We start from the raw sequence: 18,107 nt of genomic DNA, 5'->3' as shown, positions 1-18,107 counted from the left end.
CTCTTCCAGGCCACAGAAATCTAGGATCTTTTCCTTTATTCGTTCAGTGAGTATTTCTTGAAAACCACCACGCACACCAGGTGGCAAAGACCCCGCTCCTCTCAGAGCTTACATTTAAGAGGAAGGGGAGAGCAAGCAGAAAAATGTGATAGCAGAGGAGTTCCCATTGTGGCTCAGCAGGTTAAGAACCTGACTAATATCTACAAGGGCTCAGGTTCGATCCCTGGCCTTGCTCAGTGGGTTGAGGATTCAGCGTTGCTATGAGCTGTGGCCTAAGTCACAGACATGGCTCAGATCCTGCGTTGCTGTGGCTGTGGCTGGCGGCTGCAGCTCCAATTCCACCCCAGCCCAGGAATTTCTATATGGTGCAGGTGCGGCCCTAAAAAAGAAAAAAATATACATATATAAGGTCATACATAATACTGCTGAAGAGTGGCATGTGCTGTGGAGAAACACAGCCCCGAGGTACCGAGATCAATACGAATTTGACTTCCAACTGGATGACTGGAAAAGCCTCTCTGGGGAAGCAGCACTGAGCAGAAATCTCCGCGAAATATGAATGAGTGCTCTGTACATCTGAGCAACGGTGACGGACAGATAGATGGCTGGCACAGAGGCCCTAGCCTTCGGGGACACGCAAGTGAAGCTCGAGGGCTGCCAGGAAGGCCTCGGTGGCTGGGCTGGAGCACAGGAGGCCGGGGCAGGAAGCCAGGGCGGATCATGCCTTGGTCTGGTAGCCGCAGAAGGAACCTGCGATTTGTGTTTCCTGAGAGGCCGCTGAAGGATCCGGAGGAGGCTGCGTGTGGCCTGAGGAATGTGTTAATCACGCTGGAAGATGAACAAATGGACTCGGCCCACTTTGAAAATGTTTTTTTCCTATAGCAGGACGGAGCCTTCAAGAAGAATCGCTGCAGGACGTGCACACAGACTTTTCCCCTCGTCTCTACCAACGTCCCCCTAGGAAGGCAGCTTACACGACGCTGGAAGCTTAAAGACACCATCTCCGAAGGTTTTAATAAAGCAGAAAGTTCCAAGATGTTCCTAAGTCTGCAGCAAGGACGGGTTCCTTCAGAAAGAGACAAAATGAGCCCTGTGGTTTGCCGGAGCTGATGTCCAGAATGAGCTTCTTCCCAGAAGTGTCTCCCTGGGTCAGTAGATGGGTCAGCTGTTGGTTCTCTTGGTCACATCAAAAAAGGATACCAAGTGACCAGGCTAATGAAGCCAGCTGATTCACGGAGATGTAACATTCCAAAACAAACATGCAAGTGGCAATTTTAGGGCACTTCTTTTGCCCACGTCTAGACAAGGGTAAAACGGAATCTGTTCTTCCCGTCCACCCACGACCAAAGAGGGTTTCACCCTCCTTTCAGCCCTTGTGATCCTGCGGTCCCGCCAGGAAAATGGACCACGGCGGACGGCGGCCGCTGGGCGGAGGAGGAGGGAGGGAGGGAAAGCTGGGCCCGGGCCAGCCTTTCCCAGGCACAGCCCACTCTGCGGGGGCTGTGAGGCCTGTCGCGCGGGGAGGGGGCAGAAGGAAGCGGGGCTGAGCCTGCACGAGAGCAAACCAAAGAATGGAATTGTCGGGGGCTCATCTGCTACGCCGCCGCCGCCTGGAAGCCCCCCTCGACCGTCCGGAGCCGGTCCCTCCTGACGCGGTCTTCCCACGGTGTACAGTCCACAGTCACCGCGCGACGGCGGCGTCCCCTCGCCGTGGGTGCGCCAGTCCAGCTCCCGGAGGGCCGGACAACGTCCCGCTCGCTGTGCACCCGACGGCACCTGCAGCGCGAAGGGCGTCACCACGTGCTTGGCGAACACCAGCCGCGCTTGGCGCTGAAACCGCCAACATCGGTCTCAGTCCGGGGGACACTTGTACGCGTCACAGCAGCGCTAGGCGGTCCGGGCTGCGTCGCCACGGTAACGACGCGACATGAAAGTCCAGGAAGACCAGGGACGCTTGAGGCGAGGCTAAAACCAGGTTCCAAAGGAACCTTCCCATCCTAGGTAAACGGAGGGGTAAACAGACTTTTGAGGGAAAAGGAGCACCTTGGCGGGAAGCCCTGAACTGTCCTTCAATAAGGACACGGCTCGGAACCATCTGGCAAAAAGAATACAGAGTCCAGGGTCACTGTGACTTTTCAAGTCAGGAAGTACCTGACACATGTCAAACAGTACGATGTATACGCAGATTACAAAGCACGGGAATAAGAACATCCCGTACCCACCACCACTTTAATAATTACAACAGAACCGATGCAGGAGCCCCGTGTGCTCCCGCCACTGTCCTCCCCCCGCTGCCAAGAGGTCACCTTATCATGACTTTGTGTGTCTGTCATTCTCTGGTCTCCATTTCTCATTTCCCCACATATGTAAGATCCTTAAATGAAATACAGTTCTCATTTGTAGCAATTTCCAATAAATCATATCCATTCTTGGGCAACTGCCTTTCAGTTTGAATGTAATCCATTTTCACTGCCGTAACACACACCATTGGAAGAACACGGTATATATTTGTTGTCCCTTGTGTTGCTGTTGTCTTATAGCTAATAGTGTCTTGTCACACACAACAAGCTTCTACTAGTATTATGCTCCGCGTCGCCTCCTGAACTTGTGTGAGAAGGCATCGCATCTGGACTAAAGACAGGGTTCGCCCATCCTCACTACACATCACCCCGTCATTCTTCCCTGGGAACCACACTACCAGCCCTTCGCCAGCAGCAGGTCTGAGCTCCTGATGCCCTACAGCCTCAGCCTCGCCAGCCTTGAGAGACGTCAACGTGGGTTTCGCCATCCGTAAGCATGAAATCACTGTGGCTGTAATTTGCATTCCCCGTTAGGAATTGGTTTGGGCGAGAGCAGTATAATTAGTTCTGATATCTGAGGAGTTCCCTTCTACCCCATTCTTGTCTGCTGCCTCAGAAGTGTCTTGGCGATCCTTGGCCCTTGGCTAGTCTGTATGAAAGCTTTAGAATCAGCTTGCCAAGCGAGCTTCATGGAAAGCGCTGCTAGAATTCCACTGGAAGTGCAGCAAATCTGCGGGTCCTTTCGGAAACTATTGATACCTTTAGGATGTTGAGTCTTCCTAGTTTTAAACCCAGTACCTCTTTCTGAGTGAGTCGGGATAATGCTAGCTACTGCAACAAACATATCCAGGAAAGCATGAAAGCTTCAACTCCATGTTAATTAAATTCTTCCTCACACTGAGTTTTCCCGAGCAGCAGAGACACCTCCAAGCCTGGTCCAGGGATGCGGGCTCCTTCCGTCTCAGGGCTCTGCCACCTTCATACTGGCTCTGTTCATGGCCCACAAACCAGAAGGACCGCACAGAAATCAGCTGCCCAGGTCACCATCAGCCCCGGTCGACAGCGGTGCCCAGCAGGTCAGCTCACATTTCAGGAGCCAGAACTGTGCCATGCAGTCACAACCAGCCACAAGGAAGGCTGGGGTATGTCTTCGGGCACTGTGCCCAAAAGAAAGGAGAATGAACCTATTTATCTAGGTCTTTTTTACTGTCTTTCCATAAATTTCTAGAAGTTTCTCCATAAAACTTGTACACGTTTTTGTCAGGTTTATTCCTAGACACATTATATTTTATTTATATTGTATAAACTTCTACAATACTTTTTATGTTTTTTGTAAATGGCGTTTGTATCCTTAAGTATCAACTATGTTTCTGGTCTTTAAAAATACACTGAGTTCTTGCGTTATTAACCTTACATCTGGCAATTCTGGATTTCTACAGCATTAATCATATCACATGGGAAAAGAGGTTTTGTTGTTTATGTTCCAACCTTTCTTTTAATTTTATCTACAACTGCCTGCGTCGGACAGGACCTCCTGTGCAATGCTGAGTACGAGTGTCTCCGCCACTGACCTATTTTAAGAGCATATACTTCAATTGTTCCATCATTATGTACACCGTTTACTCCAACTTTTGGTTAGGCATCTTTCCTGGGGTTAATAAAATTTCTTTCCAGTCCTGGTTTACTAAGAGAATTTATTAAAACTGAATGTAGAAACATATCAAAATTTTCTCAGCATCTATTGAGGTAATTACATAATTATTTTTCTTTTATTAATCTATTAAGGTCATGACTTAGCTTGATAAAATATTTCATGCTAAACTATGCTTGTATTTCTGAGATATATCTAATCTTGTTATGATGTACTGTTATAATTTTATTATAGTATTTGGCTTGCTAATATTTTATGATTTTTACATTAAATTCATGGCTGAAAATGAACATTGAATTGCATTCCTTGGGTGTTTCCTTTGCAGAATCAAGTTCACAAGAGCTTCATATAATTAGATGGAAACTACCTTTTAACAGTTTTCTGAGTGACTCTGCATAAAATTAATATTCCAAGTCCCTGAAATAAATTCTCTGGATCTGGTGTGTGATGGTGAAAGTTTGTGTCTCTCCAAAATTCCTGTGTGGAAGCTCTACTCTTCAATGTGGTGGCACCTGGAGGCGGAGCCCAGGGGAGGCAGTTGGGTCCCCAGGGGGAAGGCCTCCTGAATGGGATGCGTGCCCTTCTGAAAACAGACACAAGAAAGGTGATCCTGCAAACTCTTGCCTTTGGAGTAGATAAGCCATGAGACCCTGCTGCAGAGCACAGGGAACTAGTCACTTGTGATGGAGCATGACGGAGGATAATGTGAGGAAAAGAAAGTGTGTGTGTGTGTATTTCTGTACAGCAGAAACAGACAGAACATGGTAAATTAACTATAACAGAAAAAATAAAAGTCTTAAAAAGTGAAAAAAAGAAAGATGATCCTTCTTCTTCTGCACCGTGTGGAGACACAGTGAGATGACCAGTCCCCTGCAAAGCGGGAGTAGCCTCTCGCCAGAGCCCAGCCACACACACACACGGATGTGTGTGTGTGTGTGTGTGTGTGTGTGTGTGTGTGTGTGTGTGTATACACACCACGATCTATAAAACGTCCATGCTTATGTACTTATGTATGTTATACAGAGTGGGAGAGCTGCCCAAATCCTTCCTAATTCACACAAATCTCTACTGTAATGGAGTTGACACTCACTCCTGCAGCATTTATCTGCACCTCTTCTCTTTTTCTTTCGATCAGAATTTTCTGATCAAAAGTTAGTTGGTTTTATTCACCTTTTCAAAATATCCTGCCTCTGAATCCTTTTTTTTTTCTTTTTATGGCCACAGCTGCATATGGAAGTCCCTAGGCTAGGGGTCAGAGGTGCAGCTGATGCCTAAGCCACAGCCGCTGGGACTCCGATCTAAGCCACATCTGTGATCTACACCACGGCCTGTGGCACCACCAGATCCTTAACCCACTGAGCGAGGCCAGGATTGAACCCACGTCCTCAGAGACAACATCAAGTCCTTAACCTGCTGAGCCACAACAGGAACTCCCTTATTTTATGTTTTATTCACTCATGCTATTAACTTTTTTCTTTCTCTTCTTTTCATTTTCCCTTTTCCATCTCCTTAAGTTGAACACTTAGCTCAATTTTTAGCCTTCCTGTTTCCCAGCTGAAACATCAAAGGCTCTAAACATTAATCTCGCTGTCATTGTAGCTGCACCCCGCATGTGTTGCTATGTAGTTTTCATTACGCAACCCTGTTTTATAACACTCATTAAAACTTCTTCACTCAGCTGAGTTATTCTGAAATATCCTTAAAATTCCAGAGAGACAAAGTTGAAGTTTTCAGTGGTCTCTCCCCGTTTTAAAGATGCCGTTACTCACTTCGACCTTCCACACGCTGATGTCAGGGGACAAAAGCTTTGGGCTCCTACTTGTGAGTGAGGCGGAAGCTGCCTCATTGACCTCCACCCAGTCGTCTATGCCAAGCGGGGTGCTGAGTCCAGGAGTAAACACCACAGCACAGTTTCTGCCATCACAGGGCCATCAGGGTGGAGGGCGGAGCGATCATAAAGGGGCAACAACATCCACTTCAATATGTTTTACACCGTGTTTTCTTAAGCGATATTCAATATACGTAAGACCGAGGAGCTCTTTTACCACGTGAGGCGTATCACTCACGGGGAACAGCGCAGAGTCATATAGACCATTTGTCGATGCGACAGCTGAAATTTATTGGATTACAACCCAGTTTTCGCCTGTGCAACCTCACCAAGGCTATAGCTAGTACATAAGTTCTGCCTGGGTGGAGAACAAGGTGGGCTTTTCTTTCACCGCTTTAAACTGTCCTACATCTTAATATCACCCCGATGCAGTCATGATAACCGGAAGACTGGCTCTTAACCACGACTGCCTTCATCAGCTCTCCTCGGCCTTGAAAGTGGAGAAAGAGTAGGAAATTATTGGTTGGGCAGGTGAGAGTTAGTAATGTGCTTTAGCAGTTTCTGCTAACCCTTAATCCCTACCCAGGGTGCTTCCTGATGGAAACAGCTTGGACCAGGTGGGATCCGTGTGGGACGGAACCAGGCTGGTGCTCGCAGTCATGAATCGGGGCAAAGAAGAGAATGAAGTCTTCAGCCCCAACTGTGCATATGCACCGTCTGCAACGACCACAGCACGGCATGCTCGGCAGCTTCCAGACATTTTCATGATCCAGACCTTTCTTCTGCCTACGTCTTTTTCTCCAGGCTTTCCCTGCTTATTCTTTGCTAGGGAAAATCGACAACGACAAAAACCTAGAAAGCTTTCCCTGTTGTTATCCTTAGATATCTGTGCCCTCACTGATAACGCCCAGAAATGATAAAAGGAAGATGAAACGCCACCTATCAAAATTTGTAGAATGAGGTCAAGGTCACCCTTACAAAGAGTTTTCCATGTCCAGGTCTGGACTGCTCAGTGGCCATCGCCCAGAGGTGCACTGCTGACGTGCTGGCCCAGGCACCTGCACTGCCCTCACCTCTACAAGGCCCCCAGGAGCCTTTAGCAGAAGCAGCGCTGCCAGGCTGCCAGCGGATGGTCCAATTCCTATTTTTCAAATGTTATGAAGCTTGCTTAATGGCCTCGTTTTGCTCCTGTGGATTCTCTACTGAGGGCACAATATTCCACAAGCCCGTTACATCGAGTTTATCAACTGTACTGTACACATTGAGAGTTTCAGTGATTTTCAGGCTGAATGTTCTACCCACTTCTTTGAGAGGTGTATTAAAATCTCCTAGTTGTTCACTTCCCCTTTTACTAGTTCTGTCAACTTCTGCTTCTTATTTTTGCAGCATTTTAGTAGGTAAATTTAAGATCAGGATTTTTACATCATCTTGGGAAAATGAACTTCTCATAATCATATGGTAACCCTATTTCTGGTAATACCTCTCCCCGGGAACCAACGTAATGCAGCCTGCCTCGCAATCTGTTGACTATTTCCCAGACATAACCTTTTCTGTCTTTTAATGTGAGGGAACCTTTCTGCATCTTCATGTATTAGGTCTCTTGTAAACATCCTACCATAGCTGATTTTTTAAAAATTATTTTTAAAATCTCTTTGACAGTGCTTGGTTTTTACCTAAAGAGTTAATGTCCATTAGATTTCTTTTACTTTCTTTTTTTATTTTATTATTTTTTTTAGGGCCACACCCACAGCAAATGGAAGCTCCCAGGCTCCTAGGCTAGGAGTGGAATTGGAGCTGCAGCTGCTGGCCTGTGCCACAGCCACAGCAGTGCCAGATCTGAACCATGTCTGTAGCCTACACCACAGCTCGCGGCAACACCGGATCCTTAACCCACTGAGCAAGGCTGGGGATCGAACCCGCGTCCTCATAGTTACCAGTGGGTTACACGCTGAGCCATGGCAGGGCCTCCTCTTTCACTTTCCATTTGTGGTTTCTCTTTGGGTTTTTTTTTCTAGGCTTCCCGTTTCCCCTTTGCTGCCTTCTTTTAAAATGACTGACGTCTTTTCCCGCTGTAATCCCAACCACCCCTCCTCTCAGTCTACATGCTGCTGTTGTGTAGTCAGCATCTTCTCACTTTTAGTGCTATATAGAGGCGTGATAATTATCACTTTATACCATCATTTTCAAAGACCTAACAAATGTTTCCCATTTTTCTCCACTCCCCGCTGCGTCCCCGACGCCTCAGAGAGGCCTTATCAGGCACATCCTGTCTGTAGGTGGCTAGCACTCTTCATCACTGCTGAAAATGCCTTTCTTGGGCCCCTCTTGAAAGACAATTTCTCTGGATTTATAATTCAGGTTTGTCGGTAATTTTCCCTCAGAATTTTAAGGATGCTATTCCACGGCATTCTGGTTTCCATGGTTGCTGTTGAGCTGTCAACCGAAAGCCTCATTTTTACTCCTTCATGTGTAAACTGTCACTTCTCTTTGGTGATTTTTAAGATTTTTCTCCTGGCTTTTGCTCTGTACTTTTGCTACTACACTAGCCAGCACCCAAGCCGCCTCCGTGACCCCATGCTCTTGGCATCTAGCGATGCCTCCTCACGGTAGACCAGGGCTGGCCCCAGACCCTGGAAGCGCTGGGCTGTGACTCTGAGCCTGGGTCTGAGGGGGCCTGGTGGCACGTCTTAATGACTCCTTCTGAGGGAAGCCAGACGCCAGGCCCTGAGGACATCTGAACCAGAAAGAGACTCGTAGAGAAAAGCATTAAGAGCCCCCACTAACAGGCAGCGTCAGTTTTCCAGCCAGATGAATGAGTCACCTTGGATTTGAGTCCCCACCCCTAGTCGACGAGCCTCGAGGTGACTGTACTCCCCCAGCCAGCTCCCAACAGAAACTGCCTGAAACCTTGAATCGGAACCACCCAGCCAAACCACTCCCAGACTCGTGATCCACAGAGACTGAGAGACCACCCGGATGCTCCGTGTTTGAAGCCATTAAATTCTGGAGTGATTGCTTAAGCAAAAACAGAAGCTACGATCAAGACACTTTGCCTCTGTGGGATTTGCTGGACTTCCTTTACCTGCTGATGGGTACTTTTAATGATTTCTGGAAAATTCTCAGCCATTATTTCTTTAAATACTGCTTTTCTCTCTCTCATTCTCTATATTTTTATCTTGAACTTCAACAGTTCCAGAACTTCTCACTCGATTCTCCAAGTCTCCTCCTTTCTCTTATTTTTCATCTTTTGGTGCCTCTATGCTACACGCGGTGTAAATTACTTACCTCTGCCTTTCGATTCACTGATTTTTCTCGTGTGAGTCCCCTGCTGTTCAACCTTTCCACTACGTTCTTCAAATTGATGATCAATTTACATAAAATGCACAGACTTCTGGAGGACCGCTCACTGGACTTCGACGCAGACTGTGCTCGCGTACCCACAGCCAGCACGTGGTCAAGCCCCCGATACTCGCCTATCTCAGGAAGCCCCTCAGGGCCCTTTCCAGCCAAATGCCTTCCCAGAGACAGCCGCTGCGGTCACTTCTACCGTCTAGTCCACAACTTCAGCAAATGCAACCGCAAAGACAACTGTCCCCTCTGTGTCGTCCCCTGCACGCTCTGTGCCAGGAGGGGCGTTCCACTGATGACGGTGCGACTGTGTGTTCATACATCAGTCGGAGATGCGTAGTTGGGCTGTTTCTTTTCTTTTTCTTTTTAGGGCCACACTAGCAGCATATGGGAGGATCCCAGGCTAGAGGTCGAATCGGAGCTGTAGCCGCCGGCCTGCACCACAGCCACAGCCACGCAGGATCGGAGCCGCGTCTGTGACCTACACCACAGCTCACGGTAACGCCGGATCCTTAACCCACTGAGCGAGACCAGGGATTGAACCCACAACCTCACGGACACTATGTCCAGTTCTTAACACCATGGGAACGCCTGACACAACGGGGACTCTTAACATACTGGGAACTGAGCCACGCTGGGAACTCTTACTACAATTTGATATTATAAATGGCATTTCATTTCATTTATAAAAATTAACTGCTAGTATATAAAAATTAAATTTGTATTTGTATATTTATTTGTACTATAATCATGCTTAATTGTTTGCAAACAAAGACAAATAGCTTCTTCCTTTCTAATCTTTGGCCTTTCATTTCTTTTGCTAAGTTCTCTGTTATAATGTTAAAAAAAATGTAGTGAAAGAAAAAAATTTTTTTTCACAGTCTAATGGAAAATTTCAATATTTCACTGCTAGGTGTGAGGTTAATTAACTAAAAGTTTACCCTCTGTGCCTTATACAACAAGAAGAGCTTTTGAAATGAGCAGCTGTACAAATACGGATTTCACCCAGTGTGGTTCCCTTTTTTCAAGGGTTGAATGTCTATTTCTTGTTGCTCTCCAATGCTTTCATGCATTTTTATACATGTATTATAGTAATCTCAGAAAGGAGTTTAGTCCAATGCAAGCTATTCCACCATTAATGAAAACTTCCATTGGATATTTCATTTCATTTATTATATTCTTAATTTCCTAATAACAATTTTTTTTTCTTAAATATGCTATATCTTGGAGTTCCCCTCGTGGCACAGTGGTTAACGAATCTGACTAGGAACCATGAGGTTGCGGGTTTGATCCCTGGCCTCGCTCAGTGGGTTAAGGATCTGGCGTTGCCGTGAGCTGTGTGTAGGTCACAGAGGCAGCTCGGATCCCGCGTTGCTATGGCTGTGGTGTAGGCAGGCGGCTACAACTCCAATTAGACCCCTAGCCTGGGAACCTCCATGTGCCACAGGAGTGGCCCTAGAGAAGGCAAAAAGACAAGAAAAAAAAAAAAAAAAAAAAAGCTAGATCTTTTTGGAGAGTCTTTGATCCTGACTCATTTGTAAGTCCCTCTCCTACTTTTAAAGGACACCAGATGTAATTATTTCACTTTTTTTTTAACGGCCGCACCCACAGCACATGGAAGTTCCCAAGCCAGGAACTGAATCTGAGCCCCAGCAGCGGATCCTTCAACGCCCTGTGCCGGGCCAAGACTGAACCCTCACTTCCACAGTAACCCGAGCCTCTGCAGGCAGAGTCTTAACCCACTGCGCCACAGCAGGAACTCCTATTTTACATTTTGTATCAGATTATTCCAACATAGGAGACTCTCACATGCCTGCCAAATCATGCTCTTGGCACCTTTTCCCTCATACATATTTTTATTTTTATTTTGTAAAATGTGAGCTTCTATTCCCCGAAAGTTTATCTCTGGGAGTTCTTTGCATCCTGAGTTGAGTGCATGTTCTCCCAGGGAGAAGATACACTGATTCCTGGAAACCTGGGCGTGCTACCAACACGGACCCACTGTCGTGTAAGTTTTTGCTGGGAGTTTCCATCCTTGAAGGCTGAGCCCCCAAGACTCCCTGAAGGCCACACGTGGCCAAGTGTTCTTACAGGAGACCCTTTTGTTCCTCTGTTAAGAGCCCAATAATGAGAAAAGCACATTTTCCTGCATGTTCTCTGCCTTTACAAACTAGATTTTTTTTTTTCCTCCTGTTTTCTATTTCTCTGAGAATTCAGTCTGTACGATCCCTGGCTCTGGGCAATGTTCTCTGGTTCAACATCCCACACTTCCCAGATCCCAAACTTCGTCTCCTGTTCCCAGGGGGCACAGCCACCAAAATAAAACCTCCAGGCCACCGAGGACTGGCGGGTGCCCACAAAACAGCCAGCAGCTCCGAGGTTGGAGTTCCACCTACACTACCACCCAGGTCGGGTTCCCAGCCTCAGGGGAAGCCAGGGCTGCCTTGTCGACTCTGCCAGCCGTGTCGCCCGGCTTTTCACGCTTCATCCAGTACTTCAGACCTTGTGCGTGAGGGAATGTCAGTCCACCTGGTTCGAGACCCAGTTCGGAATGGAAATATGCGACATCTGCCTCTTAACGTCCGAAGGCTTTAGTCGTTCCTCTCATTTTAGCTGGTGGCCGATCAGCGAGCTGGACGGATAACAACGGCCAACAAAAGAGATGGTCCCTGACCGCTATGCCTAAAAATACTGAATATGCCACCTGATTTCTTAAAAACAGCTATCCACAAAAAGAACGAATCTAAGGGGTAACCTGCATCCCTCAGGATGGTTTTACTTCTAGAATATTCCAGAAGGTTTCTTCTCTAAAGAGCTCCTAGAGGCACAGCCAAAGCTGGAACTGTGAAGACAAGCAATTAAGGCCTGGTGTTAGCACCGCACCAGTTCTCAGCGCTGTCTTTCATGGGTAAAACAAAGCTTGAAGGGTCAAGATGTGTTTTGGCAGCCAGCTCTGTTTCACACGAAAGTACTTTACTCCTTTATGACAGACAGAAATCGCTTAGCGATTACACACAATAAATTAAATTTCTAAGGCTACATGACACACTCTAACATGCGGATGATAAAATCTACCTCATCAACCATTAAATATCTTCACTGCACAATGTTTAGCGTAGCGGCCTTACACCTTAAATAACAGCTCTTGTTATTTCTACATTTAAAAACGAGGTCGGAAGTGAGAAACGTTTACCATCCTGGCAAAGGTTAAGTGCAGAGATGGCTAAACGTCCTTGCACTGCTGACAAAACGGCCTGAGGAAGACTCAGCCTGGGTTCTTCATCCTGACGGGGTGGGGTTCCCTCCCGAGATCCAACGTGCCTCGGTTTCTCCTCAATTAGGATGCCCAGGTCTCCTACAGCTCGGCACCAAAAGCAGTTACATGACGGGCAGCATTTTTTTCTGTAGTGTGACATGCAAGGGATTCGCGTTAGGCATGCGACCCACGACAGAGATGAGTGGCACGGAAAGTTTCTGTCCTCAAGGAACCTACAGTCTAGTGCGGCGATTCTCAGCCGCACTGGTACCTTAGAATCACTTCAGAACAGTTTTTCAAAACTACCCACATTCACATGTGTATCTTTTCTCCTTATCCAGACAGAGTCTATCTTGGGAAAGCAGCCAAGCTGTCTTTTTTCCTTATTCCTCATAACTAATCCCTATACATAGCACAAATTTATTGAAACCTACTTAAAATGATGATACAAAAAAGCCAACGAAATCCAATGTTGGGAGTTCCTGTTACGGTGCAGTGGGCTAAGAATCCTGCATTGTTACTGCAGTGAGTAGGGTTGCTGCTGCAGCATGGGTTCAGTCTCTGGCCCAGGAACTTCCACAGGCCAGGGGCACATTAAAAAAAAAAAAAAAAAAAAAAAAAAAAAGACATCCTATCATGTGACTCCTTAGTAGGAGTCACAAATATGGTCGAAACATTAAATTCCTGGCCAGAAAGAACATACCTGTGAGATCGCTCCCTTTGTTAAGTGTGCTGATTGCAAAGGCCACAGCTCCCCCGGTGAAATAACCGATGTCCCCAAATTAAAGGAACATTGCAACGAAAACACAGCTTTGTCTTTAGAAATACCTCATACGACACTGCACGGTACAGAATTTGTCTTACCAACTTAAGATAGCCCTCAGCATCGAGAATTAGGTTTTCTGGTTTCAGGTCCCTGTAGATAATCCCCAGCCGATGCAGGTAATCAAACGCTTCTGTCACGCAGGCCACGCAGAACTTGGAGGTGGGCTCATCAAAGCTGCCTCTGCAACGAGACCATGTTCCCGCTTAACACTCACACTCAAGACACACCCCTCACCGTGTCTTCCAGGTGTTAACTGCCAGAGTGTAGATTTATGCAACGTAAACGTTTTGGGGGCACCAGCCCTAAAAAGCTCATGCTGCCCGTGAATTAGCTGGAGCATAAAGAAATTTAGGGGGGACTTGAGGCAGGTAAGAACCACTGCACTAAAATTAAAACGTCTACAGCTAAACAATTCCTCTTTATCTTTATTGGAGCACAGGGGACTAGCAATGTTGTCTCAGTCCTAACAACCATTTCCGACAGTCATAGGCGACCACACCAAATGGAAACAGGAAAACAAGACTCTTTTTCAGACCTCTCTGGCAAACGCTGGAGAAAATGCAGCTACTTCGATGGAGCGCCTGAACCAGACGTCTGTAACTGACCACCTGACGACAAAGGCCTCCGGGATGCTGCTCATTTCCTGACCGCGCAGCATCGGACGATACTCCACGTGGCAACGGGGATCAGAGCTCCTTCCCACTTGGTGCACCGTGATGATGGGCGCTGCCCTGCGAGAGCTCTGTGCGTGGGGCTACACACTGAATTATTACAATGGGGCAGTGATGTGCTGCTTGGCGTAACAGAAGGATGTGGCTTTGGAATGAGAGGAACGGGCTCTGAGGCCTGCTTCGTCCTCTCACGGCGTCCTTGGGCATGCTGTTCAGCTCCTCTGAGCCTCAGATCCCTCTCTGTAAAATGGGTTCACTACCGACTTACCTAGGCTGTTTTAAGGGCCAGGCAAAGTGTCTAAGAGGTAGCAGGAATTTCTACCTCTAAATAGATTCAGAGTTTCTACAAAGATCCGCCTGTGGACACAAAGACGGAAGACGTGAATGCTTCTGCAGGTGTCCTGCGGGTGTCCTCAGCCGCTCCGGGTTCCCCTGTTTGGAGCCATCCGATATGTTCCCGCACAACACACGCATCTCCACCGAGATGCTCGAAGGTCTCTTTTCACATAGGTCTGTGATTACCAACCGTGCGTGCACATTAGAATTGCCTGAAAGGCAGTTAAAAATCATTTCCTGGACCCCACTGTAGGTGAACCAAACCAAAGCCTTCGGCATTAGGCTCAGCAGTTTTACTCTATAAAAGCTCCCCCTGCAACTGTAATGTGAAGCCAGGGTTGAGAACCACGGGCCCAGAGGTCACTGTCTCAATGTTTGGCCTGGCATTCACCTCTTCCACCTCACACTAAGCCGCCTTCCCGTCTCCTCTTCTGCCGCCCTGGTCTTGCATTCAAATGCTGCTCTTATGACAAACCCACAGCAAACGGAATACTCAATGGAGAAAGGCTGAAAGCCTTCCCACTAAAATCTGGAGCAAGACAAGGATGCCCACTCTCTCCACTGCTGTTCGACAACTATTGGAAGTCCTAGCCACAGCAATCAGACAAACAAAAGAAATAAAAGGCATCCAAATAGGAAGAGAAGAGATAAAACTGCCACTGTATGCAGATGACATGACACTATATATAGAAAACCCTAAGGACTCAACCCCAAAAACTACTTGAGCTGATCAACAAATTCAGCAAAGCAGCAGGATATAAGATGAACATTCAGAAATCAATCACATTTCTGTATACTAACAATGAAATATTAGAAAAGAAATACAAAAATACAATACCTTTTAAAATTGCACCCCCCAAAATCAAATACCTTGGAATACACCTGACCAAGGAGGTAAAGGACTTATATGCTGAGAACTATAAAACATTAATCAAGGAAATTAAAGATGTAAAGAAATGGAAAGATATTCCATGCTCCTGGGTTGGAAAAATTAATATTGTAAAAATGGCCATACTACCCAAAGCAGTCTACAGATTCAGTGCAATCCCTATCAAATTACCCATGTCACTTTTCACAGAACTACAACAAACAATCCAAAACTTTACATGGAACCACAAAAGACCCAGAATAGCCAAAGTAATTCTGAGGAACAAAAACCAAGCAGGAGGCATAACTCTCCCAGACTTCAGGCAATATTACAAAGCCACAGTCATCAAAACAGTGTGGTACTGGTACCAAAACAGATATACAGACTAATGGAACAGAAGAGAGAACACAGAAATAAACCCAGACACTTTCTGTCAATTAATCTTTGACAAAGGAGGCAAGAGTATAAAATGGGAAAAAGACAGTCTATTCAGCAGGCATTGCTGGAAAACCTGGACAGCGGCATGCAAAGCAATGAAACTAGAACACACCCTCACACCATGCACACAAATAAACTCAAAATGGCTGAAAGACTTAAACATAAGACAAGACACCATCCAACTCCTGGAAGAAAACATAGGCAAAACACTCTCTGACACCAACCTCATGAGTATTTGCTCAGGTCAGTCTCCCAAAGCAACAGAAATAAGAACAAAAATAAACCAATGGGACCTAATCAAACTGACAAGCTTTTACACAGCAAAGAAAACCAAAAATAAAACAAAAAGATAACTTACGGAATGGGAGAAAATCGTTTCAAACAATGCAACGGACAAGGGCTTAATCTCTAGAATATATAAGCAACTTACACAACTCAACAGCAAAAAAAGCCAATCATCCAATGGAAAAATGGGCAAAAGACCTGAATAGACATTTCTCCAAGGAAGATGTACAGATGGCCAACAAGCACATGAAAAAATGTTCAACATCCCAGATTATTAGAGAAATGCAAATCAAAACTACCATGAGATACCACCTCACACCAGTCAGAATAGCCATCATTAATAAGTCCACAAATAACAAATGCTGGAGGGGGTGTGGAGAAAAGGGACCTTCCTGCACTGTTGGTGGGAATGTAAGCTGGTACAACCACTATGGAGAACAGTTTGGAGATGCCTTAGAAATCTATACATAGAACTTCCATATGACCCCGCAATCCCACTCTTGGGCATATATCCGGACAAAACTTTCCTTGAAAAAGACACATGCACCCGCATGTTCATTACAGTACTATTCACAATAGCCAGGACATGGAAACAACCCAGATGTCCATCGACAGATGATTGGGTTAGGAAGATGTGGTAGATATACACAATGGAATACTACTCAGCCAGAAAAAAAGAATGAAATAATGCCATTTGCAGCAACTGGATGGAACTAGAGACTCTCATCCTGAGTGAAGTAAGTCAGGAAGAGAAAGACAAGTACCATATGATATCACTTGTATCTGGAATTCAACATAGGACACAAATGAACCTTTCCGCAGAAAAGAAAATCACGGACTTGGAGAATAGACTTACGGCTGCCAAGGGGGAGGGGGAGGGAGTGGGGTGGTTTGGGAGCTTGGGGTTAATAGATGCAAACTACTGCTTTTGGAATGGATTAGCAATGGGATCCTGCTCTGTAGCCCTGGGAACTCTGTCTAGTCACTTAAGTTGGAGCCTGGTAATGTGAGAAAAAAAGAATGTGTACATGTATGTGTAACAGGGTCACTGTGCTGTACAGTTAAAAGAATACTGTGTTGGGGAAATAAGAATTTAAAAAAAAATAAAAGAGAAAGAAAAAAAAAATGCTGCTCTTACTCAGCAAGTAAGAGATCTCATCCTGTCTCAGCTTTCCTGCTCTGTCTTCTGCCCCTTCCTCTCCAGCCTCCCGAATTCTGTCTTTAGAGTTTAGCTCATGCCCCTCCTAGGCCATCACGTTTTTCCACCTCTCACCTCCCGAGCTCACTGTCCACAACACTCACCGGACCTTTCCTTACAAACTGCCAACTTTGCTGTATTTATGTTTCCACGTGAAATAATGGAATGTTTTAAAATTGCCCACTACGTTAGCTTCCGAAATAAAACTGACACTCTTTGGAGGAGGACGGCCTGTGTTCTAGACTTCGGGTTAGGAAAGCCCATCAGGAACGGGCTCCGCCGTCCACTCGGGAGCCTGGTGTGTGGGCGGAGCTCGGTACACACCTGCGGTTTAGACCGTGTGGAAACCCCCCTTGGGGCGATCGGGATCTTTGCAGACCCCTCCCTCTGCTTTTCGGTCCAGGTTTCACTGCGCCCCACCCCTTCCATCACCTCCCTTCTCAAGAGGTAGAATCCGGAACGTCTGGGTTTCTACTGACTCCGCCTCACACGCGCCGCGTGACACGGGCGGTCCACACTCTAGGCCTGCGAGTGACAGGGACACAGCACATGACCACAGCGTTGGCTAAGAAAACCTCACGACGGTTACTTTCCGATCAAGGGTACTATTGCCGTCGACTCGTCTCTGCCCAGCGTCCTCCCATCGCTTTAAAATGAGCATGAATAGAGCGCGCATCCTTGCGGCCAGACAGGGACAGGCAGAAGGTGCTGTTTCTACTCGTTTTGCATTACCTGTCCCTTAATATGCTCCACAGCTCCCCGCCTAAGCAGGCCTCCAGCAGCATGTAGACGTACTTGCTGTCCTTGAACGTGCGGTATAACCTGTGGAGACAAAGACGGGCGCGGTGACGGCGACGAAGGCAGGTTAAGACGTCTTGGAGGCGGCCCAAGAGCATCACTGGCGGCATCTTGAGCAACGGTCCCTGACCCCCTCCCAACCTCCGGCAGCCACTCTGGGCTGCTGGCTGACCACTCTGATCGCCCCCCCTGCCCTGCTTGTGCTCCTGGAGTCCCTTTGCTTGGACTCCCCCCCACCCCCGCCTACGTACAGATTGAACTTCTTGTTTTTTAATATTTATTTATTGTCTTTTTAGGGCCGCAC

At 46.8% G+C, this 18,107-nt stretch overlaps 1 protein-coding gene across 7 annotated transcripts in view; it reads right to left on the bottom strand.

Annotated features, from left to right (window-relative positions):
• PRKG2 (protein kinase cGMP-dependent 2) overlaps window positions 1-18,107 on the bottom strand; it is a 99,756-nt gene that overhangs the window by 17,210 nt on the left and 64,439 nt on the right. For all 7 annotated transcript variants that reach the window (XR_014813506.1, XR_014813507.1, XM_021101892.2 and 4 more), the window contains 2 exons: window positions 17,738-17,827; window positions 13,248-13,389 (listed from right to left, as the gene is read on the bottom strand). Coding sequence is in view for 5 of the 7 variants with exons in the window: in XM_021101892.2 (XP_020957551.1) it covers window positions 13,248-13,389; window positions 17,738-17,827 (232 nt within the window). In the remaining 2 variants the exon portion in view is untranslated. The remainder of the gene's footprint in view (window positions 1-13,247; window positions 13,390-17,737; window positions 17,828-18,107) is intronic.

Source organism: Sus scrofa, chromosome 8 (genome assembly GCF_054392235.1).
Source record: "Sus scrofa isolate SSC_HxYL_T2T_F1_AM1 chromosome 8, Sscrofa_HxYL_maternal_Yorkshire_Landrace_v2.0, whole genome shotgun sequence".
Lineage (NCBI taxonomy): Eukaryota > Metazoa > Chordata > Mammalia > Artiodactyla > Suidae > Sus > Sus scrofa.
Note: the sequence above shows the minus strand (reverse complement) of the source record. Positions and strands in the feature narration are given on the sequence as shown.